At 39.6% G+C, this 22,460-nt stretch overlaps 2 protein-coding genes across 5 annotated transcripts in view; one reads left to right on the top strand and one right to left on the bottom strand.

The window, feature by feature from the left end:
• The window catches only part of LOC123769877 (uncharacterized), a 25,163-nt gene extending 8,201 nt beyond the window's left edge, over positions 1–16,962 (top strand). The window contains exons 1-5 of one of the 4 annotated variants that reach the window (XM_069301168.1): positions 7,100–7,479; positions 8,405–8,750; positions 10,980–11,392; positions 13,563–13,745; positions 14,422–16,962. In XM_069301168.1, the coding sequence (XP_069157269.1) occupies positions 8,408–8,750; positions 10,980–11,392; positions 13,563–13,745; positions 14,422–14,664 (1,182 nt within the window). In that variant the 5' untranslated portion in view covers positions 7,100–7,479; positions 8,405–8,407 and the 3' untranslated portion in view covers positions 14,665–16,962. Of the gene's footprint in view, positions 1–7,099; positions 7,480–8,384; positions 8,751–10,979; positions 11,393–13,562; positions 13,746–14,421 lie in introns of those variants that run through there. The other 3 variants (XM_045761290.2, XM_045761288.2, XM_045761287.2) reach the window with 3 other exon arrangements.
• On the bottom strand, positions 16,954–22,460 carry ATPsynB (ATP synthase subunit b, mitochondrial). The gene is made up of 5 exons (XM_045761294.2): positions 22,326–22,460; positions 20,678–20,863; positions 19,470–19,633; positions 17,825–18,013; positions 16,954–17,424 (listed from the first exon to the last, which is right to left on the bottom strand). Exons 1-5 carry the CDS (start codon positions 22,351–22,353, stop codon positions 17,242–17,244), a joined length of 750 nt encoding a protein of 249 aa, XP_045617250.1. The 5' UTR covers positions 22,354–22,460; the 3' UTR covers positions 16,954–17,241.

Raw genomic sequence — 22,460 nt, 5'->3', positions numbered from 1 at the left:
CTCTCTCTCTCTCTCTCTCTCTCTCTCTCTCTCTCTCTCTCTCTCTCTCTCTCTCTCTCTCACCACATGATGCACATAAACATGTGAGTGTGTCAAGTGTAGTATACCCACGGCCCTCATACAGTATACCCAACAGCCACGTGGGGTATACCCCTGAGTATACACAGATGGGAGAATGTGGAAGCCAGCAAACCTAATTTTGGGAAAGTATTGAACACTAAATCTGGACAAATGGGTGAAGTTCCATTCACGTTTAGTATAGAGACAGTTTAAGCTGGTCCACGGGAGTACTAGTGAGGGGGACAGGCAGCAGGGGGGGGACAGGCAGCAGGAGGAGGGACAGGCAGCAGGAGGAGGGACAGGCAGTAGGAGGGGGACAGGCAGCAGGAGGAGGGACAGGCAGCAGGAGGAGGGACAGGCAGCAGGAGGAGGGACAGGCAGCAGGAGGAGGGACAGGCAGCAGGAGGAGGGACAGGCAGCAAGAGGGAGACAGGCAGCAGGAGGAGGGACAGGCAGCAGGAGGGGGGACAGGCAGCAGGAGGGGGGACAGGCAGCAGAAGGGGGGACAGGCAGCAGAGTGGGGGGGACAGACACGGGCAGACCCAGGAGTTAGGCAGCTGTAGTGGGCAGCATCCTGAGTAGGGATCAGTTGTCGGCCTAGCGGGGACCTTACACCTGATGCCTCTGTTCACCTAGCGGTAAATACGTACCTGGGATCAAGGCAACTATTGTAGGTTGCATATTTGGCGGAAATCAGCAGTTAGCACAGGACGTAGTGGGACCCTGGTAAGCCTACATACAGTCTTCCTGTCCCCTATAGCAGTTATAATCATTAAACTATGTATAAGGCCATTCTCTGCTCTGTTAATTAATCTTGGTGTCTCTTGGTAGTTACGTAGTGTGAGAACTTCTTACGCTGTGATCTAATTAGGTGATTAAGGTTTTGTTGATGTTTTGGGTCTGAGGAGCGTCATAACTCCGGGTTGGAATACGTAATTACATTAAAGAGAGAGTATTGGGCACCAGCTGTGGAGTTCCGCCTCACCAAACATGGCAAGTTTGTAGTGTATTGAGGCAGACACAAGTTTGTTTATGTTACCAGGGAAGACGACTGGGTAAACATGTAGCCTGTGTCGCCACACACACACACACACACACACACACACACACACACACACACACACACACACACACACACACACACACACACACACACACACACACACACACACACACGTTGAAGACCTCTAATACGGTACAGGATACGAAAAAGATCGTATTAATAAGGCACTAATTATATCACGAAATATTAGATACAAATTGGATAATCTTAGATTCAGGAAAGCCCTGGGTAAATACTAGCTGGGAATAGGATTGTTTCAAACTTAGGTTAGGGGAAAATATGAATGAGTTTGCGTAGGTACAAACGGTTACGTACAGCCTCATGTGGACCAATACACCTTCTGAAAGTTCCTTTATTGTAATGTTCTTAATCTGTTTTTTATGTCATCTTGCTTAGATATATTGACAAGATATATACAAACATACCATTGTATTATTGTATTAATATATCACTATATCATACAATGTACTCTCCACAAATGACCAACACCATGAATTTGAATTTGAATTTCAAATTCAATTTATGACAAAGACCATGACTTTCCAGAATAAATTGGACTTTGTTCTCACCCTTCAGGATAAGAACAAAAATGCGAGACAGATAATTTGGAATGAGAAAAGACATAAATCCATTACAGTGTTGATGTTATTCTCTGAAAAATGTGTCGAGAGAAGTCATGTTGAGATAGAATTTTCTTAAACAGAAAACGACTGGAATAACAGGTAGTCTACAGTATTTCTGGTGTAGTTTAGTTCTCTTTGTCACTTGTATTCTCTCGTTATTTTATATATGTTTTATACATATTCACTTCATAACGTGAATATGTATATAAATCACCTTCCGATGTTCCTTCTGAAGATGTATTATTAAATACGAAAGTACTTAAGGAAATTCCTGTTTCAATTCTTAATTCGAGGTCTGACACTGTCACATATTTTATCACGTGTTAATTTTCGTGATTTACACATATAAGTGTTTATGTGTGTGTGTGTGTGTACTCACCTAATTGTGCTTGCGGGTGTTGAGCTTTGGCTCTTTGGTCCCGCCTCTCAACTGTCAATCAACTGGTGTACAGATTCCTGAGCCTACTGGGCTCTGTGTGTGTGTGTGTGTGTGTGTGTGTGTGTGTGTGTGTGTGTGTGTGTGTGTGTGTGTGTGTGTGTGTGTGTGTGTGTGTGTGTGTGTGTGTGTGTGTGTGTGTGTGTGCATTCACCTAGTTGTATCCAACTACTGACCATACCCAGGATGCAGCCCCAGAGACTGCCTATCTCCGGGGTACCTATTCAATTTCAATTATTTACTAAGTGAACAGAACCTTGAGGTGAAAGGAAAACATGTCAATTTGTTTCTGCTTTGACCAAGATTCTTTTGTAGGACTTTCGGCTACGAATTGAAGTCTCCCCTCTCTTTCTCTCTCTCTCTTGCTTTCACTCTCTCTCTATCTATCTTCTCTATCTTCCTCTCTATCTCTACCCCAACCTCACAGTGAACTCAACTGGAAATCCATCGAAAAGCACAATCAAGGAGTCATACAAATTTGGCATGCAGATGCTGATGGTATCTACAACAAATTGTGTGAATTGAAAGAACCCCGAGATGCAGACCCTGATGCTATGGCTGTGGAAGAGACAAAAACAACTGAGACAATAACTGAAGTGGGGTTTACCATAACATATTTCTTACCAGAGGAAGCAACCGGTTACATTTTCCTTACCAGGAAAGAGACGGAAGAATTCTGTATCGTGCAGTGGGCTCATCTTGGCAATTACAATTAGGAAGCTTGTTTCCCACGCTAAGGTAATTTCTTGCGTTCCCATCAGTAGGTAGGAAAAGTGGATTACAGTCCCCAAGGTAAATGCATTTCCTGAGCTGGGAAATGTAGCCATACACGTTTCCTTCACCGAAAAAGGAAGCCAGATGCATTTCTTTCACTGGGCAATGCACCCAGAGCATTTCCTTTCCTGTGAATGCATCCAAATGCATTTCCTTCACCGGGAAAGACAAGGAGAAACATTTACCCATCTAGTAAGGTAACAACCAAACCTTCCGTCCTCGGCTGCCTTAGATGGCGCAGTAAGGCAAAAGACTCGAAACCATTATCAACTTTGCATGCTAATTCCGCTCCGGACTTGAGCCAAACTTCATTCCAGACAATTTTTGTGACATTTAATTCCGCTAGATATGCAGAGCCTTGTGAATGTTGGGTAATGTGGATGAACGTCTTGTCGGCTGACGTTCATAACGTTTGAAAATGGTTGGTTGATGTTCACGATGTTTGAACAGTTTCTGGTTGATATTCACGATTTTTAACAGTGGCTGGTTGGTGTACATGATGTTTGAATAGCAGGTTGCTGCTTTACATGATGTTTAAACAGTGACTGATGTTGAATTGATTCAAGCCGCACTCCATTTGTACGTACGAATTTGTACTCTAAATTCAAAACCTAACGTGCTCCAAATTCAAAACCTAACGTGCTTCAAATTCAAAACCAAACGTGCTCCAAATTCAAAACCTAACGTGCTCCAAATTCAAAATCTAACGTACTCCAAATTCAAAACCTAACGTGCTCTAAATTCAAAACCTAACGTGCTTCAAATTCAAAACCAAACGCGCTCCAAATTCAAAACCTAACGTGCTCCAAATTCAAAACCAAACGCGCTCCAAATTCAAGCCTAACGTAATCCAAATCGGATTCAATCGCCATCATAACTAAGCCTACGAATGATAATAGGTCGCTAATGCATATAATAATGCATTTACCACACACAGCTTAGCGAGGAACACATCCCCTCGTTGATGGACCCGGTTAAACAGCTTTTGACTAATGGAACTCCCATTTGCACGCTCACGCGTATAATTACGCTCGACAGACAGACAGACGCGGGCGTAATGCGTATAGTGTTGACAGCTGCTCCTATATCACTTTCAAACTCTAATTTGAACAATTTATGATATAAAAAAGGGCCATTAGTTACTAAGCCACGGCAATGTGATTTAAAAATGCGTTCAGCGGTTATTCTGCTGTGTTTTTGTTGTTGGGTTTTGAGTGTCTGCTTTTTCTGCGTGTTTGTGAAAGTTTTCCTCTTGTCTGCTTGTCTAGTTTGTCGTCTACTTTTATCAGTTTGTTGACCAGACCACACACTAGAAAGTGAAGAGACGACGACGTTTCGGTCCGTCCTGGACCATTCTCAAGTCGATTTTATCAGTTTGTCTGTTTAACTTATCGTCTACTTTTTTATTCGCCTGTCAACGGGTCTTTTTTCCGTTTTACATATTTTTATCTGGTAAATTTACGTAAATCAAATACAATGCAAAAAGGATTTTTCATTCAGAAACATTTATATTAAGCCTTTCTTTCACGCGCGAGAACCTATACATTAGCGAGAACTCCACAATAGCGAGAGCTCTCAAGACTTCTTTTTATACCGTATAAATAAAAAAATATGTTTATTTTATGTAACAAATCTTGCACTATCAAACTGTCTTCAATAAAAATAAAACATGACCAATCATCTTGTAATCACTGGTAAAACAGGCGAGGTTTGGTACAATCATACATACGACGGTGTACGTCGTGGGTACGACGTCTTCGCAAGGTAACGCTTCGACAAAGGTAGTTTTCTGATTGTCAAAACCACACATATCGTCAGGTTAGGATATATTAGTATAGAGCCGGCTGTATTAGGCTCGGTGTGGGCTAGATTAGGTTAGGCTGTTTTGGGTTAGAGTGCGTTAGGTTGGGTTACCTCTTGGCTTTAAACTCCGTTGGCGAACCGTCGGGTGTTCGCCACAACGGTTCGCTAGCTGGGACTTGTACCCTAACAGCCAGTAGCAGAACGGACACGAAAACAAATGTCTAAACAAACTCTCATACGCAGATCCCAACATGCTCAGCAAGGATTCCCGAAATTCAAATTTCCAAAAGGAAATTACAAGCAATAAAAGGGGTCCAATAATCAACTGGGAATAATCCGTAGCAGAGCCAAAACTGCAATGGGAAAACATCGTAAAAGTTAAAGATCCATTTTATAACATTCTGAGAGAGAGAGAAAGAGAGAGAGAGAGAGAGAGAGAGAGAGAGAGAGAGAGAGAGAGAGAGAGAGAGAGAGAGAGAGAGAGAGAGAGAGAGAGAGAGAGAGAGAGAGAGAGAGAGAGAGAGAGAGAGGTTAAAGATCCATTTTGTAACATTCTGAGAGAAAGAGAGAGAGAGAGAGAGAGAGAGAGAGAGAGAGAGAGAGAGAGAGAGAGAGAGAGAGAGAGAGAGAGAGAGAGAGAGAGAGAGAGAGAGAGACAGAGAGAGAGAGAGAGAGAGAGAGAGAGAGAGAGAGAGAGAGAGAGAGAGAGAGAGAGAGACAGACAGACAGACAGACAGACAGACAGACAGACAGACAGACAGACAGACAGACAGACAGACAGACAGACAGACAGACAGACAGACAGACAGATAGACAGATGCGACGCTCAAAAGTCAGATGTCATGCTCTTACGTCAGATTTGATGCTCTGAAGTCAGTCGCGATCCGCTGAAGTCGGACACGACGCCCAGAAGTCGGACGCAGCGCTCTAAATTCTGATGTTACCCTGAAGTCAAACACGACGCTCTGAAATCACAAACGAAGTCCTGAAGTCATTCGCGACGTTTTGTATCCTAACACACGCTCAGAAAAAAGGGGATTCGGGTGGTTTCGTAATACTTAAAAGCATGCAAACTCATGAATGCATTTAAATAAACAGGCAATATACCTCCACTGGCGTCAAGGGTCGCTACCATACTGCACTGTTTCCCTTAAACGAGGCCGAGCGCAAAGCTACACAGCCTTCACCTTTTTCTGTCCTACTTGGGCTGGACGGTAGAGCGACAGTCTCGCTTCATACAGGTCGGCATTCAATCCCCAAGTGGTTGAGCACCATTCCTTTCCCCCGTCCCATCCCAAATCCTTATCCTGACCCCATTGCAAGTGCTATATAGTCGTAATGGCTTGGCGCTTTCCCCTGGTAACTCCCTCTGCGCCTCCACATTATTCCCGCCAAAATGTGTCTAGCGACGACTTCGGCGTCCCTCAAGATATTGAAGAGTATAATATAAAGGCACGACACAAGGTGTTAAATCTGTAGTGTTAAACACAAAAGAGAACACGAAACAATTATATAAATTGTGTAAGTTTAGATTTAGGAAAGGTTGTTGGTTTATGGAACCAATTACCGGGTAACATAACTGACGGGATCGTTGGAGTGTTACGAGTCCATTACGTTATAATACCAGTACTTACGGTAAGTATTTGGTCAAACCTGCCAATACGTACTCTTCCATCCCAAAAAGTTTCCGTTTTGTGTTACTGAATAAGCTCTAGTGGCATTCTAAAAAATTGAAGATTAAACTAAAAAAACATAATCTAACCATTCCAGCAACTTTAGGCCAAATACACGCTATCTTAGGCCTAATATATGTGCTATACTAGGCCTAGGAATGTTTAATTTTAGTTTCTAGCTTTTCTTCTTGTATTATACAAAATGAATATTACAGAACATGAACTTCTGAGGTCCAAAAATACATATTGGTACGCTTAACTAAACAGTCGTTATATGTACTATCGTTTTAGGAGGACGGGTTGGTATAATTCCCGTTATCAGTGACACTTAGGCTTATCCAAGACCTCCCTAGACTAACTACTGAACTCCCCAGGATGCAACCCACAACAGTTAAGTCAAAGTTACTTATTTTACTGCTAGGTGAAACAGATGCATCAGGTGAAAGGAAACGTGCCTAAACCTTTTCATACACAGCGCCTGAAATTACCAATAAATAGCTAAGGCTCAAGACACTAAGGCTGCATTCACCGTCTCAGAAGTCAGGTAATTTTAATGTTATCAAATAATTAAGATAAAAAGATAACTGCTCACGAGGCCAGAGATAAAAGGCAGTCAGTAGGGCGAGGAGGAGCCTGGCACGGTGTTCTCAGAACTGACTGACAACTGACTGACAACTGAGGAAGATTTGTAGGAAAACAGCGACGAGATCAGTCCGAATTACCAATTATCTTATTCAACTTTCTCCTTGTAAATGACACATAAGAAACCTGGGATATGAGGACAGGGAGCTTACAATATGTTGCACCATCACACATTATATTTCGGAATACAGATAACATAAATATTTGATGCACGTTATCTATGTAGTCGTCGACTCGGCAACGTTATCGCGGTGATATCAACCGGATAACGGTTGAAGCAACACTTCTAACCGCTGTACACCCGAGCAACTTGTTCTACACCTCTCCTCCTGTGTACCTGTGTACCTGTGTACCTGTGTACCTGTGTACCTGGGTGTCGGGATCTACACCAATATCTAACACCAAGTGAGGCAACTTGTTTTTATGTAGAAATGTGTGATTGGAAGAGATCCATAAGATATGTCTACACCTGTAATTACACCTGTGTACTCATCTACATATGTGTACCTGGGTCTATACCTGTGCACTTCGGAGGGACTACACCTGTGTACATGGCTCTACATCTGTGTGCTTGTCTACATACGTGTGCCTGCATTTGTACCCGTCTCCACACATGTGTAACTGAGTCTAAACCTGTGTACTTGAGTCTACACCTGTTTACATGTGTCTACAGCTGTGTACTTGTGTATACACATGGTGTAGATACAAGTACACAGGTGAGACAATAAGTTAACCTACAGAGGTTGATGCATAAAACGTTAATACTACGGTGCTTTCATTTGTAGTTATGTCGCATTTTTAACGGATTAGTCAATTCCGTAAAAAATGTGACATATTAGGTGAGAGAGCGGGCTGTTTTATTGTAGTGTAGGAGGTAAAGTTAGGTAAGGTACGGTACTGTTATGTTAGCTAAGGTAAGGTAAGGTAAGGTTAGGTTAGGTTAGGTTAGGTTAGGTTAGGTTAGGTAAGGTTAGGTAAGGTTAGGTAAGGTTAGGTAAGGTTAGGTTAGGTTAGGTTAGGTTAGGTAAGGTTAGGTTAGGTTAGGTTAGGTAAGGGAAGACGTATTAATGCATGGATGAAATTTTTATTTACCGAAGTTATTAAATATTCTCAATGGGAAAAGTACAATATATATATAAACAAAATCTTCTCGCACTCTATATAATATTAATAAATTTAGTGCAAAATAAGTATGTACCAAAAATTTAAATATTATTCTTGATTTCTTGTGTCTTTTATCAAAATAATTTATCTTGCTTTCGCGTTCACACATATGTATATTAATACTAATTTATTAATAATCAATGGAGGTGTTTGTCTGGTGCAGCAGACGATGAAGGGAGCCTGGTGGTCCTGGGTGGTGGGTGTGGTGTTGGTGCTAGGCTGCGCCCTCACTACCCTCTCACACCCTCAACTTCTCGAGGACGATTACTATGAAGTATTCGGAAACCCAAATGACACAACTACCTCTGACACTACTACCGAATTTACTTACAATTCTGAAACCACCACAACCGAGCCTTCCACTACAACTGAGCCTTCCACTACAACCGAGCCTTCCACTTCAACTGAGCCTCCTAGTACGACTATCACAAAGGCTTCAACTTCAACTGAACTACCAACTACTACATCAACATCTTCTACCACAACCACCGCAGTTCAACTGCCTCAAACAGGTAGGTTGAACGACCAACACGAACGATCACCACAATTACGAGTGAATTTGTCTCTTGTATCCACTAACCCGACGCTGCCTCCTGCCAATATAGACTATTAAAACAAATTATTCACACCGTAAAAGTCAAATACTAATTCATGTAGGTCTTTTTCTGTATATAGCATACACCCATCCTTTGGGTGGTGGTGGACACCATACCTGAATTTACCTGACGACCACTATCTCTCTAGTGGCCTCGACGAGGACAGGAAACCGGCGGCTTGTCAAAGCCCCCCCACCCCCATTTGTCTTGATTTTATATAGCTGGATTTTTAAATTCAACAGTTTTGGCATTTACGGCTTCGGCGGGTAGGCGGGTTCATAGGTTTATTATAACCATGAGGGTGAAATAGCATCTCCTGTTCTCTGTCCCACATTGTGGCTTGTTGAGCTTGAGATTTGGATTATTGTATCCAAGAGATTATTGTACCCACCAGAGATTTATAAAGTTGAATGTAATGCCCGTCTATATTAATCATAATCTATGTTGTTGTTCTTGGAACCTTCAGAGGTTCCGTTAGTTATTAAATCTTTTTTACTGCCTGTACTGTCCATCTAGTTCCCTTTTTTCTTCCTCCTTCTTGGCAAATATTTTTGAACGAGTTCAATGATGACCTTTTTTAAATTTTCCCCCATGATCAACTATTAACTCCCTCCAGGATATGTTTTGTATTTCCTCTTTCATTCCTCTTAGAGTCTCCTCAAGAGTGATATAGAATGTCATCATCCTGGACCCTTACACGGGTTTCTATAATTGTAATTCATCTTAGAATATTATGATCACACGAGGGGGGGTGAGCATTTTTCCTTTCTGAATATGATAGATTATGCTCTCTTCTGATGTTAGCAAAAGATCTAGAGATCTAGAGTGCCGTTGCCTCGTGTGGGCTCTTCCACATATGCTATGTGAGACAAGAGTCCTGTACCAGACATTGTTCTCCGGCTTGTGATGATAGATTTACCCAATCTATTTTCTCGAGTTTAAGGTCCCCCATTATAAGAGTGGGCTTCTGGTGCCGTATTGATCACATTATGTAAATAAACAACTTCCTCTGCTCATACTGTGTCAGCCCCGTAGCATACTCCCACTGTCAGTTTGCTACCATTATAAGCTAGTATGTTGCACCATACAGATTCTGAGGATCACATGGTGTTCAAAACTTCATTGTTGGTTACATTCAAGTCCTATTTTGCATATAGCATTACACCATCTGCTCTTGCTCTGTCCTTTCTGAATGGTGGATGATATAATGGAAGAATCCTTCAATTATGTTCTCTCGTCCGTCCCCATGATTCGTTGATGCCAATAATGTCGGGATTCTCAGCCGCATCACATTTTCACGTGCACAGAATGCATCACATTTATTTATTATTATTAGGCTTCTGGCATTTGTGTTGAAGCAATTTAGTCTTCTGAAGTTGTTACATGAGGGGCTGAGAGACTGCTCCTGTATTCTGCATTTACTATTCCGTACATTAACACACAGAAATCACATTAACGTAATATATGTCAATGAGAATACCCACTAGGACTACAGGTGGGCACGAATCTACGACCCTAACATTGCCAGTCGCGTACTCTACCACTAGACCATCGTTGACTTGTAAAAAGTCATACAATCGGATTTCTACTGAAATCACAGGAAATCTGTGATAGAGTAAGTCTAGGGGTATACTACCGACTGGTAATGCCTGGGTCGTAGGATCGCGCCCACCTATAGTCCTAGTGAATATTCTCAATCCGTACATTGTCACTCTGAGTTTGTACCAGCTTGTCTTCATCTTGTGTGGGGTAGTGGGCCCCATACCCTTTCTGTGGATGGTTGTGTACCCCCATACCAATCCTGTGGGGTGGTAATGTACCTCGTATCCATCCTGTGGTTGATAGTGGAGCCCAAACCTATCCTGTGGGTGGTAGTAGACCCAATATTACCCATCTCTTGGGTGGTAGCGTACTTCCATACTCATTATGTTGGTGATAGTGAGCCTCATGTTCATTCTGTGAGCAGTAGTGAACCCCATACCCTCCTATGGGCAGTAGTAGACCCTATACTCATCTTGTGAAATGGTAGTGTACCCCAATACTCTCATATTTTGTGGGTTACAGACAACCCCCTCCCATCTCAGATAACCCCATACCCTTCCCTCCCTCCTTACCCAATACAATGATTTACCGATTTCTCAACAGACGAAGCCTTGTTCCAGCAGACCTCTGATGTCTTAACTGACATCAGCAAAACCCTCGACACACTCATATCCAAGAAAAAACACAGTAAGATGTCACCCATACGTCATCCAGCTGGATGGTGGCGGATGCGGTCCCACCCACGCGCCCTCGCCACTCTTGTACCAACACCACCTGACGCTTGTACGGGTACCGGTAGTGATTACTACACATGCGAACATTTGATAAATGAGCTAAACTACACGGATTCTATTGTGAATTTTTTGGTGAATCAAACCGGGTATTGGAACATTATTGCATTCGAGCGCCTTCGACAAAGAGAAGTTGATCTGAAGTCAGCAGTGGATGACGCGCCCGATAGTCTCAGTGACATGGTCAACACAAACTTCTGGAATTATGTCAGCAGTGTTAAGAACGTGAGTACAACCAGTCCTCTTCCTCTTTTTTTTCTCTCTCTCTCTAATAGCTGAGTGGGAAAGACGGATTGTGGTTTTGTGTAATTTTGTGTTGCCCAGACGTAATAATAATAATAAAAAATATATAAATAATAATATACGTTGTATAATAATTGTTCAAAGTACTGTATGTATAATAAGGCCATGAATATGCAGAATGTTTCAGATATAACTTAGCATAATTCAGTAGGGTGATAAAGACCGTAATTATCAAAGGAAGGCACCAAGCCAGGAAGACTATGTAGTCTTCTAGGCTAGTGGAAAGGCTCGATGAAGCAGACAATACTAAACAGGACGAAAGCAAACAGTTCAAGACATTTAGCAAGTGATATACAGCTTTAAGGATGGTATAATGTAAAAATGAAAAAAGTGTTCTTATTTTCTCAATTATTCCAGTTTAGGGTCCTAAACTGGAATAAAACTAAATTCAGCATGTGCTGAATTGTTTTTCTCTTTTTTTTCACTTACTGCTCACACATTCTTGCGATTAATATGTCTAGCTTCCCAACAGGAAGACCAACAACAAAAATATCCATTCCTTGCATAATCCTTACACATTCTACTTCATCTTCCTTCTTCTTAGATTTACTTACTTTTCCCTCAGATTATGAGTTGAGCACAACACAAAAGTACAAATTCCAGAAAACAAAAGTAACTTCATTACACACAGAAATCACAATAGTGTGATGCATCAAATGAACAAATCCACAAGGGCCGTGACGAGGATTCGAACCTACGTCCGGGAACATCCCAGACGCTGCCTTAATCGACTGAGCTACGACGTGGTCAAAAAGAGCTGAAACCGAAGTTCTACGTTACTTACTGGATCCTGCAGCCTCCCCGAGACATTTTGTTCAAGAGTAACTTCCTTTTAAGCGAGAAGGAATGAGCTATCGGTGCTGGACGCAACATTTCAGAGACCCCATTTTGTCCATAAGGGTTTAACCCCTAAACAGCGCAGATATTTAAAAGTACTGTACTACCATCAAGGTGTTAAAGAATAAAGTTACCAAATCATAAAAAAACTGTATATGGCAACTGTAGCACAGGAGAAAATAGCAAATTGCGATCGTTGTAGTGTAAGGGTTACCCACCCCGTTACCTTTAAAAATTCTGATAGAGATCTAGACAGAAAACTATCATCTGAAAACCATATAAAGAACATCGTGCAAGAAGTTTATCCTACACTTTCCAATTGCTTTTAAATACATGGATGGTAAAATACTAAAGAAATTGTTCGCGACGTTTGTGAGACCAAAATGGGAATATGCAGCAGTTGCATGGTACTGTACCCATATCTTAAGAAGCACATAGACAAACTGGAAATGGTGCAAAGACATGCAACTAAATGGCTCCTGGAACTGAAAGACAAGCACTATGAGGAGTGGTTAGAGGCATTAAATATGCCAAAACAAGATAAAACAAAAAAAAGGTGATATGATCACTACATACATAATAGACTTCAAGAACAAGGGGCCATAGATTTAAGCTCACTAATCAAAGCTGCCGAAGAAATAAATGAAAATTCACTTCGCAAACAGTGGTAGATGGTTGGAACAAGTGAAGTGAGGTGGTGTTGGAAAGCAAAACCCTAAGTAGTTTCAAAGCATCTTGTGAAAAATAAAAGTGCTAGAAAGATGGGACACCACTAGCGTAGCTTTCATCCCATAACTACAATTAGGTAATTACAGACATACACACACACACACACACAAAGCTGAGACCTGGAACTTCAAGAATAACAGGTCATAGATTTAAACTAATTAAACAAAGATGCAGAACAAATATAAGAAAATTCACTTTCGCAAACAGAGTGGTAGACGGTTGGAACAAGTTAAGTGAGAAGGTGATGGAGGTCAAAACTGTCAGTTTCAAAGCGTTATATGACAAGAGTGCTGGGTAGACGGGACACCACGAGCGTAGCTCTCATCCTGTAACTACACTTAGGTCATTACACACACAAAGATTAAACGCATGAGCAAGATGAAACTAGGGTCATTTGCATAATTGACTGCAAATGAAAGTGACAAAAACTAAGAGTAGATTTAGGGTATCCCTAGTTAAATCCTTATGTGAAATTATGATGAAAATAGTTAACTTACAAAATCTGAACCCTTTATTTTATTACCAGGATGTGCATGAGGGAGAAAAAGTCACACAACAACAGTTGGATGGGATCAAAAAAACTAAGACCGACAAAATTGTGTTCGTATCTGTTATGGGAACGATGGGAGGCCTCATGATCATCGCTGTTGCAGCTATTCTGGCCTTCTCCTTCTACAAGAACAAACCTGCCAAGAAGCCCCAGAAAAAGGTAATCAAGTAATTTATACAACCCATCATAGAATATTTGTAACAAATATAAGTGAAGCATATGAAAATGGACTCTTGCAACCAATATTGTTCACATTTTGTACTATTAATTTTGTACAGGGAAAAAAATCCTAGGCCTAGTGTAGCACATAGGTACTATATTATGCCTAGAATTGCTTAGACAGGGTAGGTTAAGTTCTTTAGCTACTGTTTCATTTTCTTAGTACTGTATGCCATTTGGGCTAATTCAGTAATATGAACACTTATGGGTCTGCCATTTTGTACATTAGACCATATACTGTAATTGTTATAAGTATTATCATTATTGGAAGATGGGCTGTATTTATATTAATGCCATCCATCTTCAATGACTCCCTTATTTGTGGGTCCTGTAGTACAATGGTTTGTCTTCGATTCACAATTTAGTATTCCGGGTGCAATCCTGTGGCAGGACAGAAGTGGTTGGGCACGTTTCCCTTCACCTTAGTAAAACTTCCTACTGTACTATAGTGTGTGGCTTATTTGAGTACAAAGTTTCCACCCTTGTCCCCTTGGGCAGAACACAAACAAAGGGACAAGTGCAAACTTGGAACTGTATCAGTAACAATGCATTATTTTATGCAGATAAATATTTTGATTGCGAACTAGTCATAAACATGACATTAATTTCGTTGCAGGATAAGCAAGCACACCTTGACGACGATGACAACAAGGACAACAACTATATGGACATGCCACCAAGAGCAGATCCCAACCGCAGGCCATCTTCCTCCGGGGATGACATTTATACCAGAGCACACGCTCCCATGCAACACCGTCATTACTCTGCTAATGACTACAAGAACAAACCTCTACGGGAATCACACAGCAGGCCCAGCACGCGGCCTGGAGGATACTCGAGGGATGGTTACAGAGACTAAAATGTTTATTACACACTTACCCAAAACCTTAACAAATATCACAAATAATATTACAAAGTGTCCCCATACACTGTCAGTTGTTGATTAGCGTAAAGCTGAAGGACTTTCATTTTTTGGAATTCATCTAATGCAGCATTTCTTAAGAGTTCCTTGGAACCTGAAGTTAACTAGGTGGTGCCACAAGTGATGAATACATAATAAAATACATTTTATTGTGTATCTCAAAAAATACATTTGCATTCTAATCATAGGCAAATGTGTTTTTGAGTCTTTTTGTGTTTAGTTTTTCTCATCTAATCATTGTCAAGAGCAAAGACAAATTGTCGTCATTCAGTTAACAATGAAATCCATGTGTTTACCTAAAGTACAACCCAGAATTATTTCAAGGGTACAAAGGTTGAGGAATGCTGATCTAATGTATCCTTTCAAAGATTTTAAATATTATGTAGTTAAAATTAGCTAATGTGTAGAAAAACTAAGCAGAGAATGTCATTAATGTAGATACTGCTTTGCATGTAAATGCATTTAACAAATATAACCTTCTACAGGCCACATCTTTACTAGTCTACTCTGTTTGGCATTATTAACCATCGTTATGACACCTCACACCGGGGTACATGGGACTTTAAACAAATTTATGCAAGAATAAAAAAATTATATAGCACTCATTCTTTCAAAGAGTGATGATATTAATCAATAACATCATTCTTCCAAAGAATGAGCGTTAATACTAATCAATAACATCATTCTTCCAAAGAATGAGCGTTAATGCTAATCAATAACATCCACATTGATTAATATTAACAATTTATTATGTTACTAGTTTCGTTTTGGTGGTAGACTTGAGAGCTCTCAACCTCTTGAGCATTATTTAGACCACCATAATAGCTTCTTAGCAAGTACACTTCAGTCCTACCTTGAGATGGTTCCAATGAACAATGTCTTCCAATCACTGTATATACTGTATTTATATTATAATACCTCTTGGTATTTTAAGATGTATTATTAGTACTTAATAACCTCTTAGGCCATTAAACAATGTGACAAACAAATGTTACTAGAAACCATGATGTGGATCAGGAGATCCAGATAAACAAGGCAAGTCTCAAATACTGTATAGTGAAGCAAAACAATACAAGGTTTAAAGAGAAACTGATAATCTCTAAAACAAAACCTTGATATTTTGTTCTGGATCAAGCCCCAATTCCTGTCAAGAGTACAGTATATCAAGTAAGTGTCATCACTGCAACTTGGAGGGCTAGCCAAGGAAACGTTTACTTGGGGTAATACTATCTTAGGCAGCGGGGCTTCCTAAACTGCCAAATAGTTCACCCATAGGTGAATTAAATTATTTTGGGGGTTTTTGTTCGTATGACATTTAAATATAAAATTATACATATGGGAGAGCAAGACGTAAATTACCAAAAACGCAAGATAATTTAGTCGCGAGTGAATGACATTTTGTGATAAAGACTTGGGGTGAATGAGACTGTTAAACAAGCAATGCCTTAGTGAATACATGCATAAGATGCACACTTACTCACATCATAGCAAGGGGACCAAAAAATTAAGAATAATTTCTCATCAGATACCTCTGTAAATATAACAAAGGACTGACCTGGCTGAAAATCATTTGTTAGAAAAGAGAACCTTAACTTTATTCTACATAAGGGATAGGCAATAGAAACATTAAAACCATAGCACAATTTCATTCTGGTGCCCCCCCCCCCCCCCCCAAGTCAGTCTTCAATTACCCAAGTGAATGATAAGTACTGTATTACCTGTACTGTGGATTACATCTTATTCTACAAATGGTTATAATAATTTTTACCAAATAACACCTTTGTTAAGTTTTCATTCAAGCACCTCTACTAATTATTTACCTAGTATGGTTAAGGTCACACTGGATGTTATGTGTGGGATGAGTATTATCTCGGTAACTAAATTCGGCAGTTTTGTTGTAATTTGTCTAGCAGTTACTATCTTAGAAAAAAAAAAAGATGCTGTCCTCAAGAAAATCTTGCCATATTTTCCAGCAGATAGGATGCATGTCTTTTATCCACCACAAACCAAACATACTATACATATTTACATGCACAAAATCTCACGTTTCCTCCTACAAAATTATGTTAAAATAATTTTTAATACTGTATATGGTGAAACATGCTTTTGGCATTTGTGAATAAAGTATTATTCACAAAAGTATCCTTGTAAATTAGGTGCATCTAATATGCTGGCAATTACAACTGGCATCGTGTGTTGCTGCAGTTCAGGAGAAAATAAAACCGATTTCAGTGATGGTTTATTTATTATCACTCCTTTACTTCTACCTCAAAGGTTTTAAATATTGGTGAGTGACAACATATTTATTTACACAATCTGTACATTTACAATGTCATAAGAAAATCTCATTTACACTTTCAAAGTTTTGCCACTGGTTACACTTGCAGAAAATAAGAACTGACATTTATAAACACCAGAACGGATTGGAATTAGATGAAGCCATTACTGAATACATGGCATCCTCAAGTTCAATTACTATAAGGCCAAAGCTCAAGTTATCAAGACTTCTTATAGCTAGGCAGCAGCCTTAGGTGCAAGTGACTTCAGATCAGCAAAGCACTGCTTGAGGGCTGCAGCCTCCTGGGCTGGGGTAATGGAAGATTTGACACTGTTAACAATCCAGTTAACCATGTGCTTGTGTTCCATGCGAGTCTTGACATTAGCAGTCTCAAGCTGGTAATCCAACCTCTTCTTTACCTATAAAAGTAAAAACATTTGGAGGGTGGAGTACATTTTAATAGATCGATACTTTAATTTCCATTATGTTAACTATATTCACCACTAATTTTTATGCCAGTAATTATGTTGCATTAAGCTAAAACCACAAAATGCAAATACGTATACTTTTGCACTGGGTTATGTAGTGACACTGGATGGACTGCTGCGACATTAATAGTGTTGCAGCAACCACAAAATTTGCTTGTAACTTTGTAGCATTTGTAGGAAAAAATGAAGAAAAGGTATCCATATGAGCCATCCTTAATAAAGTACTAATGGAACTAAAGTGTTTCCCAATTAATTGTGTACTGGACAAACACTAGTCAAACATTCACTTAAACATTCATGTACACAGTCACATTAACAAGATATCTCTTACCTCACTGTAGACCTTTTCAAGCCTCTGTCTGTAAGCAGCTTCTAATTGAAGAGCCACATTTTCCCGTTTGGCATCGAACAGAATTTTCTCACCCTGAGCTGACCACTGTGCCGCCTTCTCCCGTTCGATGGAATTCTTTATGCCTTCAATACTGTCTTTGCGGTAGTTCACCCAACTGCCTTCAACATCCTAAAGATGTAAATAGTTATCGAATGAAGGCACAAAGCCAAAAGTCTTCAGGTTATTGAGAGATATTCAAAAGGTCCTAAATAACCCCCTAAGATTTCAATGTTCTGAATAAAACAATGTAATTGCATAATACTACCTGATGGGAAATGATATAAAATCTGAATTTACTCCAATTTGCAGTCTAATATTAAGGCAAATTGTCATTCAATTAAGAAAAACATTCAAGGGACCTATAACCCCACACACCCTTCCCCCACCTTCCCTCATAAAATATGCAAGACAATTTCATTCACTAAAACTACAAGTTGATTTTTTTAAGCTTTCAGATGATCATATTAGTGGCAGAAAATTATCATAGTTGTGTATGTATTTTTGCAAGTCATTCCCAGTTCCAGGACATGAGCCCTTTTTTTTTATTTTTAAACAAATTCAGTTCAAAAGCAAAACAGCTTACTCAAAAGTCACGCTATAGTAATTTCCCAGTGTATTATGATTTTATAAGTGACAATGATAGAAAACTTGTGCACATGACATTTGAAATATACTGTACTTCAGGTAAATGATTACAATATTTTGTTGAGTTTTGTTTAAAAAATTTTGCACCAAATTCCAGTTCGGTCAATATGTGGTCTCGTTCCACCAACAAATCAATACCGTACTTTCAATGCAACTTCCGTTCTCGAACAGAACAACCAGGTTCTGTTCAAGTGAGACGACTGCAGCCGTCATTTTCCCTGAAAGACAGCTCTAAACCTGTCCCATAGGAGTGATAATCAAGTGTCAAGGAAAGTATCTTCCAATGAGAAACTAAACAACTGCATGTTCAATGATGACAGATGGCTTAAAATAGAAATATATTCAGACAGTGCAGTCAACTAATTTTCTTATTTTGGAGAATAAAATCTAAAAATTATCATGGAAAATACCACCCAAACAAGCCAATATTGACATCTTGCTTGTTTCTGGATTATACAGAGCGATAATTCTCTTATGAACTACAAGCAATAGGCTTTTGTTGTAAAGTAGGGACATACCAAAAAAACATTTAAGAAATTTACAACCCATCCTCCGAAATGAGAGTACTTATAGCAACTATTTGTTGAATGTACAAAAATTAACCATTATACCAAAACAGTACAAGTTTTGTACTGTTGGAATACTCCAAACGTATTCCAAACAGTGGAACAGTAATTATACAACCAAACCTAACATGTCCTAGGCCTAAATATGCACACCTAAGCCTAACCTAATAGCTGTATGTGCTATACTGTACTTGCACTAGGAAAGTTTAGGTTTAGTTCCCTTTTTCATACCCGACAAAATTCATATTACAAACATATACTTGAGTAAAGCATTACATTTTTTAAAGTTCAACCAACAGTTGCAGAGGATTATACTTTTTTGGACAACAGGTTGGAAATTTAATCATTCTACTGTTGTGTAAATAACTACTTACCTCAATTTCTTTGTCAAGATATTTTGCAACAAGAGGACCAAATTTCTTAACAGCATATACCACCATTATAAATATGGAAAGTCCAGTATAGTACTCGTGCTCCATGACAAATATTTCCTTGGAGCACAAGTATGTTGTTAGTCCCACACCCAGCATGTATGGACCTGTTGAATCATTAACATTTGTGATACACCTTCAAAACAGATTTACACAGTAACAATTAAGACTCGAATCACAGCAAGAGACGCCTGTGGCTCCTAACAAAGAGACTGCTGTAGCTCTAACAAGAAATGTATGTATGTAGCTACATTTGTCATAGTTAAATAAAACCATTAAAAGAACTTCACAAATTTGAGCAATACTTTTGCAATTTTTAATTATATTCAATAAAATCTTAAAAATCCATATAAATTAAAATAAAAACTCAAAAGAATTTGAGTTCTTTTGAGAAAAAAGATAGGATTTAAAATGGACAAAAACTTGGCAGATGAAGTTCCATGTTTAAAAATGTAGAGTATTTACTGAGCCTAGTTAATAATATATGAAATGCTAGATATTCCCTAGAAAATTTAATAATTAAATACTTATGAGAGACGATCAAAGTTACGATTAGTAGGGCTCTCTAAGAAAAAAAAAAATCAATGCATAAATGTACAGAACAAGGCAAATAGGATACTAAGATATATTTCTAGAAGCAATGGCAATAAAATATCCAATATGCTATTTTATCTTAGTCTTGTTTGGTCCCATTTAGATTACACAGTTCAGTTTTAGTGCAAATTTCAGAATAGACCAATTTACTCGAGCTCATACAGAAAACGATGACAAAAGTTAATCCTTGTACTGTAATTAGAAAATTCCTTTAAGAGATAAAGCTTAATTTACACTAAAAAGGCAATGGATGAGATGACTGAAGAATACAAATGGATGAAAGGCGTTGAATACTGTACTTTCAAATCTCAGGTAATCTAAGTGGATGAAATAATATTACCCATGCTAGTGGGCTGCATTTTGCCCTATACAGTATTATAGTTCAACTATTAATTAAATTATTTCCAAAACAATTTTTTTTTTTTACCAGCCTAAAAATAATGAAACAATGATAAAAAAGGGATGGCCATGAGACTGGAATAAATAATGTTGGATACAACTTCTTCACAATTAGAATATGACACTACACCGATGAAAGTCAACAAAATTAAACCTACCGGTCACACCCGTCTTCGGGTAAAGGAACTGGAACCATTCTTCAGGAATGAAACCCATACGCACTTTGCCGGGCTCAATGGGTCTAACCCGTCGAGGAAAGTTGACTACATCCCGCTCCTCAGCTCTGTTACTAGCTGTTGTGCTTGTAGGCCGAATTACCACCAAGGCAGGTCGTAACTCTTGGACTGATAGACAAAATACTGTATTACTATTGATGAAAACATTAAATTTTGCATATAATTTGCTATTAAAATACATTTAAATCATACCATAGTTGATCAAGGTAACATGATGTGTTTGGCATGTATTGGTTGCATTTTCAATACAGTAGGCACTTGATTTTAGTGATTGGATATGGACAGTATAGTATTTATCGTGTTGGTACTCAGCCACATCTTAAATTCTTGTGGATGCCCATGGTCCTTGGAAATCAAACATACTGTAATATGCATGTCTAAATTGGCAAAGCACCTTCAAAAAAAAATTGTCATGGCCAACAGCTGGCTGGCTCCGAGGTAGCTGATCCTAACTCGGTCCACCAACTTATATAGGTTAATTACTAAGCATTACATCTAAGAAATATCAGTAAGAGCCATGTGGTGGATTCGAACCTGCACAGTTGGTACTCCTAAGCACACACCTTAGACCACTACTTCACAACATGGTCAAAAGCAATGCAACCTAGGATTCAACCGAATCATTTAGAGGTCCTGAAGCTTTTGAACCCCAATCAGGACCCCCTGATTGGGCTTGGGCTACTGACTGAACCATGTTAGGTATCCAGATACTGTTTTAAATACCAGTAAATTGGTATTCAGGAGTTAGTCAACTGTTGTGGGGTTTCATCTTGGGAGGGTCAATAATTCAACCTTCAGGGGGGGGGGACTACTTTACAAGCCTAATGCATATAATTCATTGTTTCGAGGGAAAGGAAGCCGGAGTGTATTCATACAAGTTAGGCTTATATCGAGGTCCCCCCTCAGGTCGAATTACTAACTCCACCCAGGATGCAACCCCACAACAAACTGACTTACTCCTGAGTATCTACTCACTGCTAGGTGAACAGAGGCGAAAGGAAATGTGCCTAACCTTTTCTGTCCCACCCGGGATTCAAACCCCGATTTCTCGATTGTGTGTCGAGAACTCGACTGCCCTACCGGGACCCCTCAATATACACACACACACACACAGGCTTCCTGTCCCCAACAATAAGTACTATAAAACAAGCATCTGCCCGAGAACCGACTGCAGTTCCAGCCAGTTACAAGTCGACTACGATAATGGAAGTTGACTCAAACTATTGGTCTGGACGCAACACTTACACCAGGTCAAGTAGGTTTATAATAAAAAAAAATAATAATGGCCTCAACAGTAACCACTCAACATTATTATTTTAAACATTATTAAACAAAAAGCATACACTTTTGTCTTTTATATGTGTATAGTGTCAAGGTGGGTGTGACACCAAACTGTTTTTGGGTGTGATTTTGTTAAAAGTGTTCAAGTGAGAGAAACGCCGGCGTCGTCCCCACGGTTGTCTGCCCCTCCCTCCTTCCCGGGGCCGCACCTCACTACCCACTACACTCATCACTCACAACTTGTCCCGCCTCATGTTTCCCTCCGTGGAGACAATGAGGCAACAATTACCAGAGCGGGTGGCTAGTCTGGAGAGCATTGTTGTTGACTCCCGGCAGCTGCTCTGCTCTCTGACCAAGATGGCGACCACCTAGTCAAATGACACTCACATCAATACTTATATATAACAAATATACCTAATTACAA

The sequence above is a fragment of the Procambarus clarkii genome, chromosome 45, assembly GCF_040958095.1.
Source record: "Procambarus clarkii isolate CNS0578487 chromosome 45, FALCON_Pclarkii_2.0, whole genome shotgun sequence".
Lineage (NCBI taxonomy): Eukaryota > Metazoa > Arthropoda > Malacostraca > Decapoda > Cambaridae > Procambarus > Procambarus clarkii.
The sequence above is the reverse complement of the archived record's forward strand: the minus strand, read 5'-3'. Positions and strand labels throughout refer to the sequence as shown.